The 16975-nt window shown below is 48.2% G+C and overlaps 1 protein-coding gene across 2 annotated transcripts in view; it reads left to right on the forward strand.

Annotated features, from left to right (window-relative positions):
- The window catches only part of LMCD1 (LIM and cysteine rich domains 1), a 58172-nt gene that overhangs the window by 23603 nt on the left and 17594 nt on the right, over positions 1-16975 (forward strand). Inside the window, exons 2-3 of one of the 2 annotated variants that reach the window (XM_004738424.3) lie at positions 5251-5339; positions 11139-11394. In XM_004738424.3, the coding sequence (XP_004738481.1) occupies positions 5251-5339; positions 11139-11394 (345 nt within the window). The remainder of the gene's footprint in view (positions 1-5250; positions 5340-11138; positions 11395-16975) is intronic. The other variant, XM_004738426.3, reaches the window with a different exon arrangement.

Below are 16975 nucleotides of genomic sequence, written 5' to 3' on the forward strand. Positions count from 1 at the left end.
TAAACTGTCAAGTGCTATACCCTTAGTGGAAAATACCATGGCAGATTAGATGAGAGCACAGCTCTGAAGTAAGACTAGCCTGGTTTCACTTCCTGGCTTCACCATTCACTAGCTATTGGATCCTGGAAAAGAGGCTTAACCTCTCTGGGCCTGCTTCCTCGTCTGAACATGAAGTCACTAAAGGTACCTCTCATCAAGCATATATATTGTGAAATCCTTGGCATATGCCCAGCACATAGGTGTACTCAGTAAGTGTTAGTTACAGTCAGAATCATTAAGAAAGCTATTACATTTTTGCTTCAAGCCCAGTAGATGAGGGTAGAATGAGGAGACCTCCCCCATTCCTTATAGGATCTCCAGTCTAGACCATTCTGAATGGACAAGTTGCTTCTTCTCTCTCAGACTGTCATGCATCCTCTGTTGATTAGGAATAATGATTATACTTCACAGGGTTGTCAAGTGTCCAGGAAGGGAATGCTTAAGTAAATAAAATTGTTCCATGGATTGTTAAGCTGTACACATTTTGGAGTTTCTGGGACCATTGTTTTTTGTTCATGAAGGCAGTTCTTTTCACGACCTTCTCATAAGTTCACCGCACCCCACCCTTCAGTGCCCTCACTCTGCCTTCTCTCCTTGGTGGGGGAAAAGGGTTTGTTTTCAAGTAGCAAAGCATGTTGGCTAATAATCTTTAATGACACATATGCCTGTAGAGTTTACCTGTAGAAGACGAGTTAGAGTGATTGACCTGGAAATAGAATTTATTGTCAATATTCAGAACACCCTAGCTCAGAAAGCAAACCCAAGGATGGTCAGGAGGACATGCGATGGGGTGAAGATAGAATTTCTAAAAACATAAAATCATGACTCTTGTGCAAATACAAAATAAAATTTAGTAAAGATTTTATTCAACTCATTAGTTAATGAAGTAATCAGCAAAATATTTAGACCAGTTCAAAAAAGCATTTGAGGGGGTTGTGTATTTATAGGCAATTTAATGTTAGGACAAGATTGATGGGTTAGGTATGTAACTGATGTCCAATGGGACAATAAACCATAACCTTCCAGGTTATCTACTTCAAAAGACAAAAACTCCTTGTATTCATGTCTTTGCCAGACAAAAATCTCTAAGTTAACATGTAGCTTCACAAAGTCTGGGAGTACAGCAAAATAAATATGTCTAGATAATCCTTGAGGGGATTATTGCCGCCATATGACACTCAAAGGACGTGCCACCACTTTTCTGCCTCATGTTTGGATAATTTTGGATAGTTTGGATAATGTTTTAACAACGGTAAATATTTTACTTTACGAACAACCTTTTAATCTGACTCGATGTTCACAACAGCCCTGTGGAAGCAAAAAGGGGCAGGGAAAACCCTTTTGCCGAGGAGGAAACCTAGTTACATATGGGAAGAGAACTCCCATTGTCTAACACCAAGTCCCGCACTCATTCCTAAACTCCATATTGCATTTCTTCTCTTCCCTTCTTCGTTCCTGTCCTTCCTTGTTCTTGGTGATATCTTCCTCCTGTAAGACTTCTCCTGGGGCGTCACCTGACAGAGATGCTCAGAGTGAGGTGGAGGCCCTGTTGCCCCCCAGCCCTTGTGTCCCCAGGGCTCCTGGCCTGAGCTTATAACTCCTTTTATTATTAAATCCCTCACAGGATTCAGTCCCATAACATCCCACTCTCGCAAGCCAAAGAAAATAGTCAAAACATGTTATCACCCCTCAGGAAAAATGATAGAATAGATGCTACATTCTAGGAACCCATTTTTTTTTTAAAGTTAATGGCTCCTTTTAAGCTCTTCTGTTCTCAGCTACTATGTGTGAGCCACTGTGAGCCGCCACTGTGCCATCTTTCATCCGAGACAAAGTCCACATCAGAGAAACCTACTGTTTATAAACCAGAATCTCCTGTTTGAAACACTGTTTCTGGTTGATGTTTTCCTCTTCTCAATAAACAGGACCATCATTTTCTGAGTCCCACACAGCCGGGTCTGTCTGGCTCCTGGATGAATGACACGCAGGGGACAAATGGCTATTTATTGTGTTACGCAGTCGGCCAGGAAACTGGCTGCAAGTGTGGCCTGATAGCCCGAATCTGCTTCTTCCCTGCAAGGCCATTTATTTTTCTCTCCCAGGACTCCTGTCACCATGGAAACTGTCCCACTAGCAGGATGGAGACAAAGGCCAACTTTCTGCTTCCTGCACTTAGTCAGAGAGGCAACCCTTACACGCACGAAGCAAAGGGGACAGTAGGAAAGTGTACGAGGTGTGGAGTTAGAAAGTAGTTCCTCTGAAGTTCCCTAGAATTCTGAAACTGGAAAAAAAAAGTTTGTTTTTTTTTTTAGAATGTCTGATTCAGGGTCTGTCAGACCACTTACACAAGGCGTGCTGACAAGGAGAACAAACACCCTGGGCGTAAAATGTCCCTGTCAAGCCCCTTTCCTTGCAGCCTGCAGCAACCCATTTAACCCTCCCAGTAGCTCCACAAGGCAGGTTGGTTCTTATTATCTCCATGACCCAGAGGGAGAAATGGAGACTCTCCAACTCCACTCACTTGCCCAAGGCCAGCAGGAGAAAGGAACAAATTTAGGACTAATTGTAAGAGCTGCCTGTTCTCCCCCCCCCCCCCCCCCCCCCCCCCCCCGTCCTGCTCTTCACACAGGCTGGCACCTTGGGGGCTCTGAAAGCTGTTTCGCGTCCAGTGTCCACCATTTTTATTTGATCATGAAATCCTTCCTGCTTCCAGCCATCAATGACCCCTTTGCAACATCTCACAGAACGAGGATTCTGGGGAACAGGATTCCAGCAATCTCGATCCAGGCCACTTCTCTCATCTTATGGAGGAACAGCTTAAGCCAGGGGAGGAAATGAGTTGCGTCTAGCTGCACAGCTAATAAATGTCAGAGCTGGTACCACGGAGCCAGCCCCGTGCCTCCACGGCCCATGCTTTGCTCTGCCGTGTGGCCTCACACCACTGTTTCTAAGCAAACCCTGAGCCAGCAGCTCAGCACTCTGGCCAAGCATCAGGACCAAATCCCCTGATAGGATGACTGTTCGATCGGCCACTCGTTAGAACAGCAGTGCTCGCACACAGCGTGCTTTGCCACTTATGAAATGCTTCCACATAGCTCTTTTGTTTCCAGGCTTTGCTGCCTCTGGGTCTTTCTGAAATGATCCAACAATGAAGCCTTATTCATAAGTTGTATACCTTCCAAAATAACCACTGAATCACTCAAACATGAAGTGTGAAAGGATCGCTGTGTTTCAACTGGTTGAATCCAAGGTGACAAGAGGCAGAAGCAGTAAGAGGTGGAGGTTTGCAGGGCATTTGGTGCCAGGGTTTTCGAGAACAAAGTCCTCCCTGTGAAGGAAAGCCCCCCAGCTTCGGACGATGTGTGGAGGGTGAGCATCCTCTTGCTTTCCTGTGTTAACAAGAATCCAGCTCTGACCAGGCACAGATGTGAACATGCTGTCTTCCAAATCCATGCCACATGGCGTTTACTCCACAGAGTCGTGTCAGAATCTCACAGGTTGTGAGCTTGTGTCAGGACGGCGGAGTTCACGAGGGCATGCTGTAAACAGCGGCTGGCAAGTGGGAGCTGGGGAGCTAGGTGTCCTTGTGGGAAGCTCTGAGGTACAGAAGAGAAACCTTGTGAAGAATGTGTCTTCTCATGTACTTCTTCGGATCCTAACTATAGCCATGAGGACAGTCTCCCAAGTTCTACTGCTTGTTTTGTCCCCACTTTGTCCCCACTTAAGAGCAAAGAGAGTAAAGGAGCGATGCTCAGATTGCAACATCCCATGCATCGTGCCCTTTCTTGTCTTTTGCCCTCACACATTTTCTCCCTCCTCCCTTTCTGCCTGCTCGTTTTGCAGAACCCCCATCCAGAGTCACCTCCTCTAAGAAGCTTCCCCAAACTTCCTGTATAGGTTTACTCACACCCTCCTCTGTGCGCCTAAAGTCTGTGTGCAAAATAACACCAGCTACCAGTTTTTAGAACCCAGTGTGAACAGACACTGTGCAAACATTATCTTTGTAGTCATTTGACAAGTAAGGAGAATGAAGTCCCGTTGGTCCAAGGCCAGTACGGCTGTTAAGTCGCAAAGCTAGGTTTGGAATCCAGGTCTCCCAGGCTCCAAGGTCCATGCCTTTCTGCTACGCAACAGGCAGCTTCCTCTGCCTCAAACTTGCCCCTTCCAGAAGCAGGTGAAAAGTATGTGTTTCTCCCTCTCCCTCTAGTCTGTGAGTATCTCTAGGGCACAACCGAGTCCTGCCATGAATCCCAGTGTCTGACCTGTGATAAATAAATGTTTAGATGAATCAACGGTCCCTTGAATAAGCAGCTTATCCCTTTATTTTACAAGTTGCTGAGGTCTTCTTGATAAAACCGTAAAACATTCATGTAACTGTAGCAAGTCATCCCCACCCCAGCAGCTAAGTTTCTCAGCCAGCAGATTCGTACATGAACCCCCTGCTTTTCCAATTTTAATGTAATACAAATCTCCTGGAATTTCGTGAAAGTGCAGATTCTGAATCAGAAGGGCTAGGGCAGGACCTGGAGGGCTGCAATTCTGGCGAGCTTCCTGTGAAGCTGCTGATTTGAAGACCCCATTGGAGAGCCAGTTGGGTCTCAACACAGCAGTGGCAGCAGCCACTAGTGACAAAGAGTAAAGCCTGTCCCTATGCATTGTTTTCTTTCCACAGGACCACCAGACTTCAAATGCCCCCGATTTTCTGTGTTTTAGCAAAATATTTGAGTTATGCTTTGAGCCATAAACATTTGGCAGCATGAACAGTTGTTTGTGCGTGTAGCTTTGGTTTAATCACACCCTATCAATAAATCACAAATAAAGGAGGGAGAGGAGGCACTCGCTGGAAGATTCCATTCCAGTGACAAGTGGACCAGGGAAGCTGGAGAATATGGAGGAAGGAGGAGATGATCTCTCTTTAGCAGGGAGTTTCCAACAGGGCCCTGGTGGCTGGCTGGCAACAGCACCCAAAGCCCCCGCCTCGTTCCATTTTTACTGAGAAGGGCCCCACCCTTCCACACTTGCCTGCCCTATGTCCTTTTCCCGTCTGGTCTTCTCCAGTCTTGGTAAACAGTAACTGATGGCTTATTCATCTCAAGCCCTTTGAACCCCACACAATTCCTTTACTGACATGCCAAGTCTTTTAGAGGTCAAGCAATCCCCGGCCCAAGACTTTTGGAAGGAAAACACCCTCTTTTCTGTCTCCTTTTCCAGATGTCCTTGGGCCAGCAGCAGTCAGCGAGAGGTGTGCCTTGTTTGAAATGCAAGGGGACGTGTTCAGGCTTTGAGCCACATCCATGGAGGTAATAGACTTTGTCAAGAGAGGCTCCGCCTGCCTTCATTTCTTGGCTGTCCTTTCTGGGAACCCCTGGTCATTCTTTTCTGCTGGGACTGCTTAAGATGCATGCATTTCAGGGAGGGCTGGCTCCGGAGGGAATGCTCTCCTGCTTTGCCTAATTCAGAAATGACAGAGAAGCCCTGGGGAGCCCAGATGAGAAAGGAGTTTAGTGCTTCACACACCATTTTGAGGTGGAGGCCGCAAGCTCGGCCCACCAAGGACCACACTGGGAAGATGTGGGCAGTTGTTAGTCAGTGCCTGATCCTCTCTGGATTGCTCTATCCTGGGATGAGATGCATGTGGTTGATCTCCCCAGACTATGCCATCACCCCTGTTTTGATCTCAGAGTGCCAGAAATAAAAGTCACTATGTCCATGAGACTTAAATACCAGGCTGTGGTGCACTCATGCCCAAGAGGGAGGGCCACAAGATCCAGCTGGACTGGGATCTGCCGAATTTTTCTTGTTTGTCATTGAGGACTCTGAAAACCAGAGGTAAGGCTGCTCCACTGCTCAGCTCCCGGGCGCTACTACCATCAGCATCTACATGGTTGGTGCCTGCTAGGGGTGTGCAGGGCACAGCCTGTGCGACCGTCCTGACAGCCCTGGGAGAGAGAGGCTAAACTCTGCAGGGCATAAGAGCAAAGAGGGAGGTTTTTTCTCCTCTGCCATAGGGTTTCTTTGGCCACTCAATGAGGGAGCAAAATTTGGGAGCTATCTGTCTCAAGAGTTGTTGACTTCCATCATGAGTTGGCCATTGCAAAAACGTTTGTTGAGCTGAACCAAGTCTTTTACATTTAAATGTTGAAGTAAACCTGAAAAGGTGATAGTTTCTCCTATTTTCAGGTCAGGAAACTGAGAGTGAGTGGGGAGACGCCCGTACATGGCAGAACTCAAGCTTGGGTCTTTGTGAACCCCACCCCCACGCTCTCAAACACTCGGCAGTACTGTGGGTCGTGAAAGCCTTTGAAGCACAGGGCTGTTCCCTGCCAGTCCTCAACCTCACGGGAGCTCATGTGGTCTTCTGGATGTGAGGGACCTTCAAAGTCATCCAAACTCCACTCCATCCCCCACACAGCGAACATGCTCCTCATTGGGGGAATGCCCCACATATCTATTTTAGCCCCTCGAGCTCTTTTTGGTCTTGAGGAGAGTCCGCTTCCCTATACTTTCACACCCTGGTCCTGAATCTGCCATCAGGATGTCAAAGAACAATGCTAACTCCTCATTAGCTCTCCAAAGACAGCCTGGATACCTCCTCTAGGATCCCCATTAGGAGCTAATGTTCCCTGAATGCACCCACTGACTCAGTTCAATAATGTTTTCCCGCTCAAGGATCAGTCCCTCACTGCCTGCTGTCTGGCATCTGAAAAGGTTCATTCAACATATTTTTGTCTAGTTTTCTAGCTGTTTATGGCACAAGGGCGATGTTCTTCGGGGCTATAAGCAGGAGTGTCGGCTTTGTTTCAATCCCTACGTTCCCCACAATTCTACAAAGGATTTGAACATCAAGTAAATTTATCCTTGAGAAATGCAGATTGTAGCTTCAGATCCCAAGTAACAAGTATTGTCTTTGGTTGGAATAACTTTAGTGGGGACCTAAATTCAAGCCATACTGGAGCAAGGAGGTCCCAGAACCTTAGGGGAATCCACAAGAAAACATATTCATGCTGCAGTTCTCATACTTTCAGTAGTTTGAGAGATATTTGAATGACCCAAGTAACAGCCATCCTGCTTCAATGACCAAGTTCCTCACCTAATAATCACAAGACAAATCCATGTGCTGACTCAGCTTGAATGAACACTTCCCTCCTGTAAGCCTCACCTTTCCAATCTGAAAAATGGGAACGATGGAGCCCATGTGCTCTTGGCTCCACTTTTAGCTTTACAATGCATAGTTGCAGGCAAGCTGTCTGTAATCAAATTAGTGATCGACATGGTTAGCAGAATTAGCATGGTAATTAGTATTAGTGGCACAGATGGTAGAATTATTTGGAGAGAATGGTACAGAGTGAATGGGCAAGGGTAATCTTTCATGAAAACAGAAGGAAAGTCCTCCCTCACAGCCTGAAGCCTCCTGCTTTCCTGATGGACATGTCAGATTTCCTGGCCTTCTGAGCCATCCTCAAGAGGCTGACCTGCCCTTCAGGGCAGGGGACACACATGTCCAAGGCTCCAGGCTTTTCACAGAGAGTCCAATAAAAGTCTCTTCCTTGCAAGCAGAGTTCTTTTTTAAAAAAATAGTACCATAATCCTAATTGCTTTATTATTTTTTGTAAATTCCCACTGTCTTCAATGAATAGAAAAAACCCCAGTTTGAGGGAAGCAGGGGACATGGTATGAAAAATGGGAGACAGATCACTGGCTCTTCAAATCACCCAATTTTACATCCTTCAAGGGTCGTTCTTTGGATTCTCCCACACCCTCATTGTGGCACCCTCTCTGAGGAGGTCCTCTGTGTATACCAGCATAGGCGGCTGCCCCAGGAATTACAGTGTTAGCTCTGCCTCTTCTCCCCAGGGCAGTGGATCTTCACAGATGACTCTGCCCAAAGAGCTGGGCTTCCTATACTTTCTGAGAGGCAATCTAGAGAAAGTGGACCAGAGCTGTTTAAATTCCTAAAAGGCATGGACTAGGGACTCTGGCACTTTGATGAGCATCCAGATCACCGCTGAACAGGATTACAAGTACCCCTGCCCAGTCCCACTCCTGACCCATGGAATCTGACTAGCGGGGGCCAAGGTGGGCCATCTCCAAGTTTACCAAGCTCCCCAGGTGATTGAGATGCACAACAAAAAGTTTGAAAACTCATCAAATAGACCAAGGGTCCACTACCTTTCTGTCAAGAGCCTGTTTGAAACATTTTTGGTTTGGCAGGCCACATGGCCTCTGGCACAACTAGTCAACTTGGCCCTCACAGCGTGAAAACGTCCATAGGCAGTATGTAAATGAATGGATGTGATTATGTTCCCATAAGCCTTTTGTTCAGGATGCTGAATTTCAAATTTCATTTCATTTTCCTGTGTCAGAAGATTGTAATCTTCTTTTGAATTTTTTTCAACCATGTCACAGTGTAAAAGCTGTTCTTACTTCCTAGGCTGTACAAAAGTCAGGTATGGGCCAGATTCAGCCAATGGAATGTAGTTAGCTGATGCCTGATGTAGACCAGCTCTTTACTGTCAGATAAGAAACTCAGCCATGGACCTGTGTTGGGCTGCTGTTCAGGCTGGGGTCAGAGTCGAAGGCTCTGCCTTTTCTGCCACTGCAGGTAGCCCAGGACAGCCATTTTAATACCATCGAGTATCTTCCTGGGTGTGTCAGTGTCCCCTTCAGTCTGGATGCCTGAAAGAGGGGAGTGGGGCTAAGAAGTGTCTTCCTTATCTGTAGAACCCCAGTGACAGTGCCTGGCAACATGATAGTATGAAGAAAAGGAGAAAGAAGAATATCTCATATCCATCAGCATTTTCCATTTCAAACTGTTTTGCATTTGCTCTATCTCTAATAGCATCCTGAGAGTCTCATTAATCATAAAAGCAAATGGTAGCTTCCCCACCCAGCTCCATGCATGGAAGGCACTGGGGCCCAGAGGATCTCATAGGACACCAGACTTTTCCTCACTTCTTTCCTCTTCCTCCTTCCACTTCCTCCTCTGCTGCTGTCACTCCCCACATATAAACCAGTGGTGCTATCCCCTACCTTCGAGAAAGCCTCCTTCATGCCTGGCTCGTAAAAGGGAGAGGCAAGAGAATGTTTATTATGAATAGGATGCCCCAATTCTGTAAAATGAACAACCCCTTCTTATGAAAACAAAAGACTTTGGTTTTGCCCTGAATCATCTTCAGGGTCATATTCTGTTTTAGAGTCCTGGAATTATCCTTGTGATCATGGATTTTACCATTTCTCAAATTGTAGCCCACTGAATGTGAATTTGGACCGCAGGCTTCTCTTCAAATAACATTGGAAGGGCTGCATTCTCCCTGCCTTAAAGTCACGCAGTACATCAGTGCATTAAAAATAAGACATGTGTTTAACCTTCTGTAACCCACTGTCTCCCACACTTATCACCCTGAGCCTTTTTCCATGTGCCCCATACCTCCACGCTGGGGAAACTGGTCCAGACCAGCAGGACCACCCCAAAACCTATGTGGCCCTCACAGGGGGCAAACTTACCGTGTTACAGTGTCCATCTGATTTTCTCTCCCTCTCCCACCCCAGCTATAGGGTCCTGGAAGGGTGCAGTGGGGCCGCCCTCATTTTATATTAGACAAGGCTTTCTCAACCTTAGCACTACTGACATTTTGGACAGGATAATGCTTTGCTGTGGAGGGGGGCTGTCCTCTGCATTACAGGATGTTTAGCCACACCCCAGGCCTCTACCCTATAGAAGCCAGTAGCACCCCCTGGTGGCAATGACAATCAAAAGTGTCTTCAGACATTGCTACATGGCTGGGGGGGGGGGTGACCTTACTTTAGAACTGCTGGTGGAAGGGGTGCCTGGGGTGGTTCAGACGGTTCAGTGAGTTAACTGTCAGCCACTCGGGTCATGATCCCAGTGTCCTGAGATAGAGATCTGCATGGGTCTCCCTGCTAAGTGGGGAGCCTGCTTCTCCCTCTGCCTCTGCCTGCTGCTTCCCCTACTTGTGCTCTCTCTCTCACTCTCTGTCAAATGTCGAAATAAAAAAATCTTAAAAAAAAAAATAAATAAAGTCCTGATGGGGGAAAAAGGAGGATTCCTACAGGATGCCTGACTGTGAGGGGCTCATGCTACTGCAGCGACCTCTCTCTCGGGCCTGCCTCATCCCTGTTGCAGGTCTTGACAATGTTCACTTTGCTTAACAAGTTCTTAAACCTCATGCGTGAGAGCAACTGAGATACAGCGCACCTCAGGTGTCAGGCCTGAAAGGGAGGGAAGCGGTTTTCCACTACACTAGAACAGTCCGGATTTCGAAACCTTAACAGCATGGCACAAAGCAGCCAGATGTTTTAGTTTTTAATTGTCAGACTGAAGCATGATGCTTTCAAGGGAACTTGATGCTTCCCCAGGATGCATTTCTTTCTCTCAGTCTCACCACAGAGCATGGCCAGTGAGCATCAGTCTCTTTAGCCCAAGCAGTTTTCTGAGCTTATTCCCTTCCTCCTGGGTCCTATCCACCTGTTCCTTGAAGAAAACTTCTAGTTGTATTCTAAATTCAGTATGAATGCTAAATTGCTGAAAATTGCTGAAACTCCGAACTCACGAGTCTTGGGAGACAATTTCAATAATTCCTTAGAGCAGAGGTCAGCAAATTTTTTTTATAAAGGACCAGATCGTGGATATTTTAGGCTCTGTGGTCCACACAGTCTCTGTTGCAATTATTCAAGTATGCCATTGTAGCCCAACTGCATCCACAGATAATATGTAAATGAATGATCATGGCTGTGTTCCAGTAAAACTTTATTTATACAAGCAGGTGGTGGGCCGGGTTCAGCCCACCAGTCATAAAGACTCCTGCTTTCTAGCATCTCTAATGAATGAACCAGCCTTTGCTGTTCTTTTTAACCAGCAAAAGTCACATCCCACATTCCCCACAGATAGACTGATGGTCTCCCAAATGCAGTTCCCAATCCCAAAGGCCTTTTGGTCTCTGGTTTCCATTTGTCTGCTGCCAAGTTACTAAAGTTGAACCCTGAAACTGCTTTCAAAAAGGCAGATGCTATCAGCAGGAGACTCTGCTCTTCTTCTCTGGAGGTAGATCTCACGTGTCCCAATTAACCTCTCACCCCAGGAAAATATGCAAATCGTGCAAATGCAGCCACGAGGACCACTGCTTCAACTCTGAGCTGGAAGATGATCGGAAAATTGGCCGCTTGCTGATGGACTCCAAGTATTCCACCCTCACGGCCCGGGTGAAAGGCGGAGATGGCATCCGGATTTACAAGAGGAATCGGATGATCATGACCAATCCCATTGCCACTGGGAAAGATCCCACCTTTGACACCATCACCTATGAGTGGGCCCCCCCTGGAGTCACCCAGAAACTGGTAAGGCAACCTCCTCCAACCAAGAGGTTGTTTTCCTATCTTTGTAAATGTTAGTCATGCGTGAATGTCAAAGACAAGGTAAGAAGAGGGCAAGATTATAGAAATGATAGGAATAGCTCTGGTTCTATACCTGTTCCAGTCTTGTTACGTGATCTTGAGCTGAAAACTGCCTGGGCCTCGGTTTTCCTCATCCATGAAATGGATAGAAGTGTCTCTATGAATTCTACGGGTCCTTCCAGCTCTAGTCCAGGGTCGTTCATGGTTCTGTTTGGGCTCCCCACTTCTGAACAAAGGATGGTTTATCATTACAAACCCTCAGAGTTCTTGTCTTCATGTGTGAGATGTTCATTTTCCCTCAAAGTAGCCTGGGATGTATCTATTGCAGGCCTGTAGGGGAGCACAGAAACAGTCCTCTCCCCTCTCTAACAGCAGAGGCCTCTTGGGCTTGGAAGGGAGAACCAAGCTAGCTTTACACAACCCTGGGGCAGAGGCACTCAGAGAAGGACGAGGTCACAACCTAGCTGCCCACTACCAAAACCCCTAACAAGTCCCCATGCACAGGCCTCAGTGCAGACCATTAAATCAAAAGCTCAAGATCACTGGCACAGAATCACCAGACATGGGCATTTAACTCCCCAGGTAATCCTAGATACAGCCACATTCAGGGCCCTGAAGACCAGAGCAGTTCCCCTCAAATTTCAGCAGGCATATACCTCACCTGGACAGCTTGCGGAAACACATCTCGTAAGCTTGGGGCTGGTGCTGAGACTGCACTCCTCACACACTCCCAGGTGATGCCGATCCTACCCGCCCCCAGACCACACCTGGAATGGCAGGGGCCTCCGTGATTTCCTCGGGCTAAAAATGTCCTATAGGGGGCGCCTGGGTGGCTCAGTGGGTTAAAGCCTCTGTCTTCGGCTCAGGTCGTGCTCCCAGAGTCCTGGGATAGAGCTCTGCATGGAGCTCTCTGCTCCACAGGGAGCCTGCTTCCTCCCCTCTCTCTCTGCCTGCCTCTCTGCCTACTTGTGATCTCTCTCTCTCTCTCTGTCAAATAAATAAAATCTTTTAAAAAAAATTTTTTTTGAAAAAAAAAAAAGTCCTATAGTTTTAGAGATGCATTTAATTCAATCTCTTCTGGGGAAGAAAGGAGAGGCTTCAGAGTCATACATGGTCATACCCCACAAGCTCCTCCTATAGCTCCAGCTATGATCCCCCACTCATTACCTAACAATGCCCTGACCTTCCTCTTTCCTGCTCTGGATCTCTCTGGGCTTTTGCCCTCCTCAGGGACTTTGCACTTGCTGTTCCCTCTACTTGAAATGTCCTTTCCTTGCTCTTTGCATGGCTGAGTGTTCCTGACAGTCATGTCCCAGACAGGCCTTCCCTAACCACCCAATCTACAGCAGATGCCACTTACCCTCCAGCTACATTTTGTTCCTTCCAGTTCTCCAATGTTTCTTTAGAAGCTTTGATTATAAGCGGTAGTTGTCTAATGTGCGTCTTTGCTTAGTTACCACCTCTCTCACTGGAGTGAAGCAAGGCCCACAGGGGCAGACACCATGTCCGTCCCATGTACCAGGCTATCCAGCACTGTGCACCATGCAGGACACATACTAGGTCTGATGAGTATGTGTGCTTTGTCACCCTCCTGGCCACATGCACTCCATGGACCGAAACTGCCACAAAATCCTGTGACTGGTCCACAGCGAGAGATACAGAAATTGAGAAGAAATGTTGGGGCAATTTAGTAGCAGTTGACATCCAAGCATGTGATCAGAGACCTCCTCTCACTGAACAGAATTCCACTGTGGTCAGACGCACGTGGAAATCTCATGTGGCATGAGCTACATTCTCATCTCATGTGGTGAGCCCACAAATCATTCTGCAATAGGTGGAAAAATCAAAGAGAAAAAGCTGATCCTTCACCATAGAGAGTCTGAGCAGTGCAATTCTAAGCTGTGGCTTAAGTGGGGGAAAGGAGGGAGGAACCCCTTCTAGATCAAGTGAAGACTGGCAAGATGCTTTTCTGGAAGCTCTACTTTCTGAAGACATATTTAAAAGAGTATGTCAGCATTTGTGAGCTCAGCCCCCCTGTGAAGTAGGAATTACTTTACGTGTAAGGAAACACAGCATGGTTAACGGGCCTTAGCCGGCTGGAGGGGCTAGACAGGGGCACATCCGGGCCGTGGAGGATGGCGTCCAACAACAGCAGTCAGTACTGGGACATGCCGGGTGGCTGGGAACGCGGGTCTTCCTCCAGCGCCCAGGCCTGGGTAAGCCATCAAGCAGGCCTCCAAGATGTCAGTGGAAACTAAAGCAAGCAGCTCGTAAAAGAGCTGGCTGTGGGCGTCAGGAACTGGCTGGTGAAAACCCCGAACGCTTCGGCCCCAGACGAATCAGAGGAAGGCATCGTCAGGCTGTGATTAATGCTGGCTCATAAAACCACATGGTATAAAGAGCCCTCTGTCTGCCCCGCATCTGGCCTGCCTGAGCAAGTTGCCTTTCTGAGATTGGACAGTTCTCCCTTCCCATTCACCCTCCGGATGGTTTTATGTTTGTTTGTTTTTTTAATATCCAAGTGATTGGGACTGATTGTATTTTGGAAATGGGACTGGATCTTGATGTCATCCCTCCCAACCAGAATAAAAAACGGAGAAACTCTTAAGCCTTTAAAGACTACTCACAATAAACCTAATGGTTAATATTTACTGAGTACTTACGTGTGCCAGGCACTATGCTAAGAGCTGTACATGCACGGTCTCACCTAATTTTCCAACACTGTTAGGGACGTACTGTGACTACACTTATCCACAGAGGGGGAAGCTGAGACTTGGAGAAGTGACACAACTAGCCAGCTGTCCCATAGCTGGCTTAAATGGCAGAGCCAGGCCTTGGACTCGGGCCTCCCTGACTCCAAAGCTTAGGCTCTTCCCTACCAAGCCAGGCCAGGAGAACAAGACAGGTAGGAGAGGCAGAAAGAAGCAGGTATTTTGGACTAGCACTTTCAAGAGAAGGCTTCTTAGAATGGGGAGAGACTTGAGCAAATCTTTGAAGGCTAGCCAAGATTTAGAAAGAGGCAAGTAGGAAAAGATGAAGGGAACCAGCATCCATTGAGCATTGTAGATAGATAGATGGATATGGATATGGATATAGACAAACAGATATATCAATACCTCACCACTCCCTATGTGGATAATAACCCCATTTTACAGGAGAGCAAACAGAGGCTTTTGAGGAGGCTCTGCAGGTGTGGCACCCATACCTCCTCCTCTACTCCCATAATGGCAAATGTTGCTGGTCAGTCAGGGCACTGTCTCCCACGGAGCCCTCACTGGACCTCAGAATCCTCCTCGACACAGCCCTCCCAGTAGCTACTACTGACTAGGATTGACATGTACCATGAAGCCCATTGACTGTCCCTGCCTGACAGCTGGAGAAGCAGAAAGAACAGGCAGGATCGGGTCTTCCAATTCCAGAGTCCATGTGCCTTCCACTGCCCAACCCTGGGAATAAAGCACCTTTCTTTTCCACTTTTCTCTCTGCCCTTTGATTCCTCTCCTGATAAAGCCCAGTTCTGGGAACCTCTTCACCCAGGATGTCCCAGCCAGACAGCAAAGCACCAAATGACTCAGAAAGGCCCTCGTGAAAAACCTGAAACCTAAACCAACCTTTCCAGCTGCCCCGAGAAAAGGCCTCTTGCTAAAGGTTTTGGGAACATGACCTTAATCAGCTTCCTGGAGAGATTCCGGAGAGATTCCCTTACAAGCTCTGAGCGGCACAGGCAGCTGACTCTGACCCAGTCGTCTGTCCCCATTGTCCCCTCCCCAAGCCCATGCCAAGCGATGTGGTTGTCTGAATGGCATGTCGCGGCGGACTCTAATACCCTCCCCGGGGTCAACGAGCAGAGTCCGCCGCAGGCGTGTGATCGGCTGCTTGGGCCAGCCACGCAAGGCCAGCCATCACGGAACACACGGTGCTGGCAGCCGGATGCTGCAGTGCCCAGCTAGGGCTTTGAGCTGTGATGGGAACCCTGGATTCCTGGGGAAGGAACATCCCTGTCTCCAGGGTCCTGGCCAGGAATCCTCCAGCTCTGCAGGCCACAAACACCTGTAGCCAGGACAGAGCCAAGGAAGGACACAGAACATGGGGATGGACAAGCAGGTGGCCTGCACCTGCAGAAGGCCCCCCGCTGCAGGATTTCTATGCAGTGTTTATTGCAAGGCTAAGCAGGGAGGGACACCTGCTATGAAGGAGGAGTCACAGACCTATCCAGGGACAGGGGATCGTGGCCCTAGGAGGCTTACACAGCCTTCACACCGTCAATGACGACCACAGGAAACTCCCCTAGAGATTGGGGGAAATGGTTTTCTCTTGGCAAATTGTTCGTCTTGTAGAGAAGTTGTAGACAATGGTGGAGACCCAGGCTGCTGAGTGCCGAGCTGTCTCTACCGCAGAGGAGTCATGGGAATGTCGGGAGGTCCCTTCTCTGGGCCTCAGGGTTTCGAGGGGTAGTATTAGTTCCTTCCTCCTAGGGGTTCTGTGAGAACTAAATGGGTAAGCATGGGTCAGGCACCTGGAAGGGTGCCCAGATCACAGGAAGCAGGAGTAGGTAGCTACTCCCACCATGCCTTCAGCCACTCAACCTGGGGTGTCGGCAGCCTTCGTGGGAGAAGAGGTTTTGCTCCCACGAGCTCCGTCAGGCATACACTGGAACTGCTTGAACACTTGGAATGAAGGAGATGTTGGCCGAGTCTCGGTGCCCATTCTGGCACAGTGAGCAATGCTCTTATTTCTACATCTCCAAAATCCTGCCATAGATTCTGGGCCACAGGCAAGATCAGAAGGACTGGGATAGGTACCTTCCCCCGACGGCAGTCCCTAACCTGTCTCCCCAGGGCCCTGTGCCCTGCCCCAGCCTGTAACCTGCTACTCCGCTGCTCTCCCTCTCCTCTGATGGTCACATCCTATCCTGCCACCCACTGTCCCCGGAGAGGTCCCCAATCCTCAGAGGACCCGTTTCACACTCACCCAGGAGGAGCTGAAAAAGTGCTCACTTCTCAGCCACTTACAGACTCCTGAGTCAGAGTCACAAGGCCATCCAGGGATTCATGTGCACCCCAAAGTGTGATTTTAGATTCTTCACACCCACCTACTTGGCATGTTCATGCTGGAAGCCCCTGCAATTTCATACTGACCCAGAGAAAAACCGCATCCCCCCTTTCTTCCCCAGAGTCAGGAGTCAGCCCTTCCCAGACATGCAGTCAGCTGTGTGGCCCGCAATGCTTCTTGTTCTTCCATGTGTGGGGATTCAGGGCATTTACCTCTTGGGCCAACCAGAATCCATGGGCTCCTTGAGCCACTTTCCTGACCTGTAGACTCAGGTTGGTGCTACCACGCCTCTCTCCTAGTAGAGGTAAGGACTGAGTGAGGTCACCACAGACTTCTCATGGGGGTTAGGACCCTGAAGATCATGCAGTCTACCCCCCAAACTTTGCAGATAATGAAACTGAGGCCCAGGAAGCTGAGTGCTTGCTTAGTCTTACACAGAGAACAGCAGTTGGCCAGAAGCTAGAGCCTTTGG

This window comes from Mustela putorius, unplaced genomic scaffold (genome assembly GCF_011764305.1).
Source record: "Mustela putorius furo isolate JIRA1106 unplaced genomic scaffold, ASM1176430v1.1 tig00003850_pilon_pilon_pilon, whole genome shotgun sequence".
In the NCBI taxonomy this organism is placed as follows: domain Eukaryota; kingdom Metazoa; phylum Chordata; class Mammalia; order Carnivora; family Mustelidae; genus Mustela; species Mustela putorius.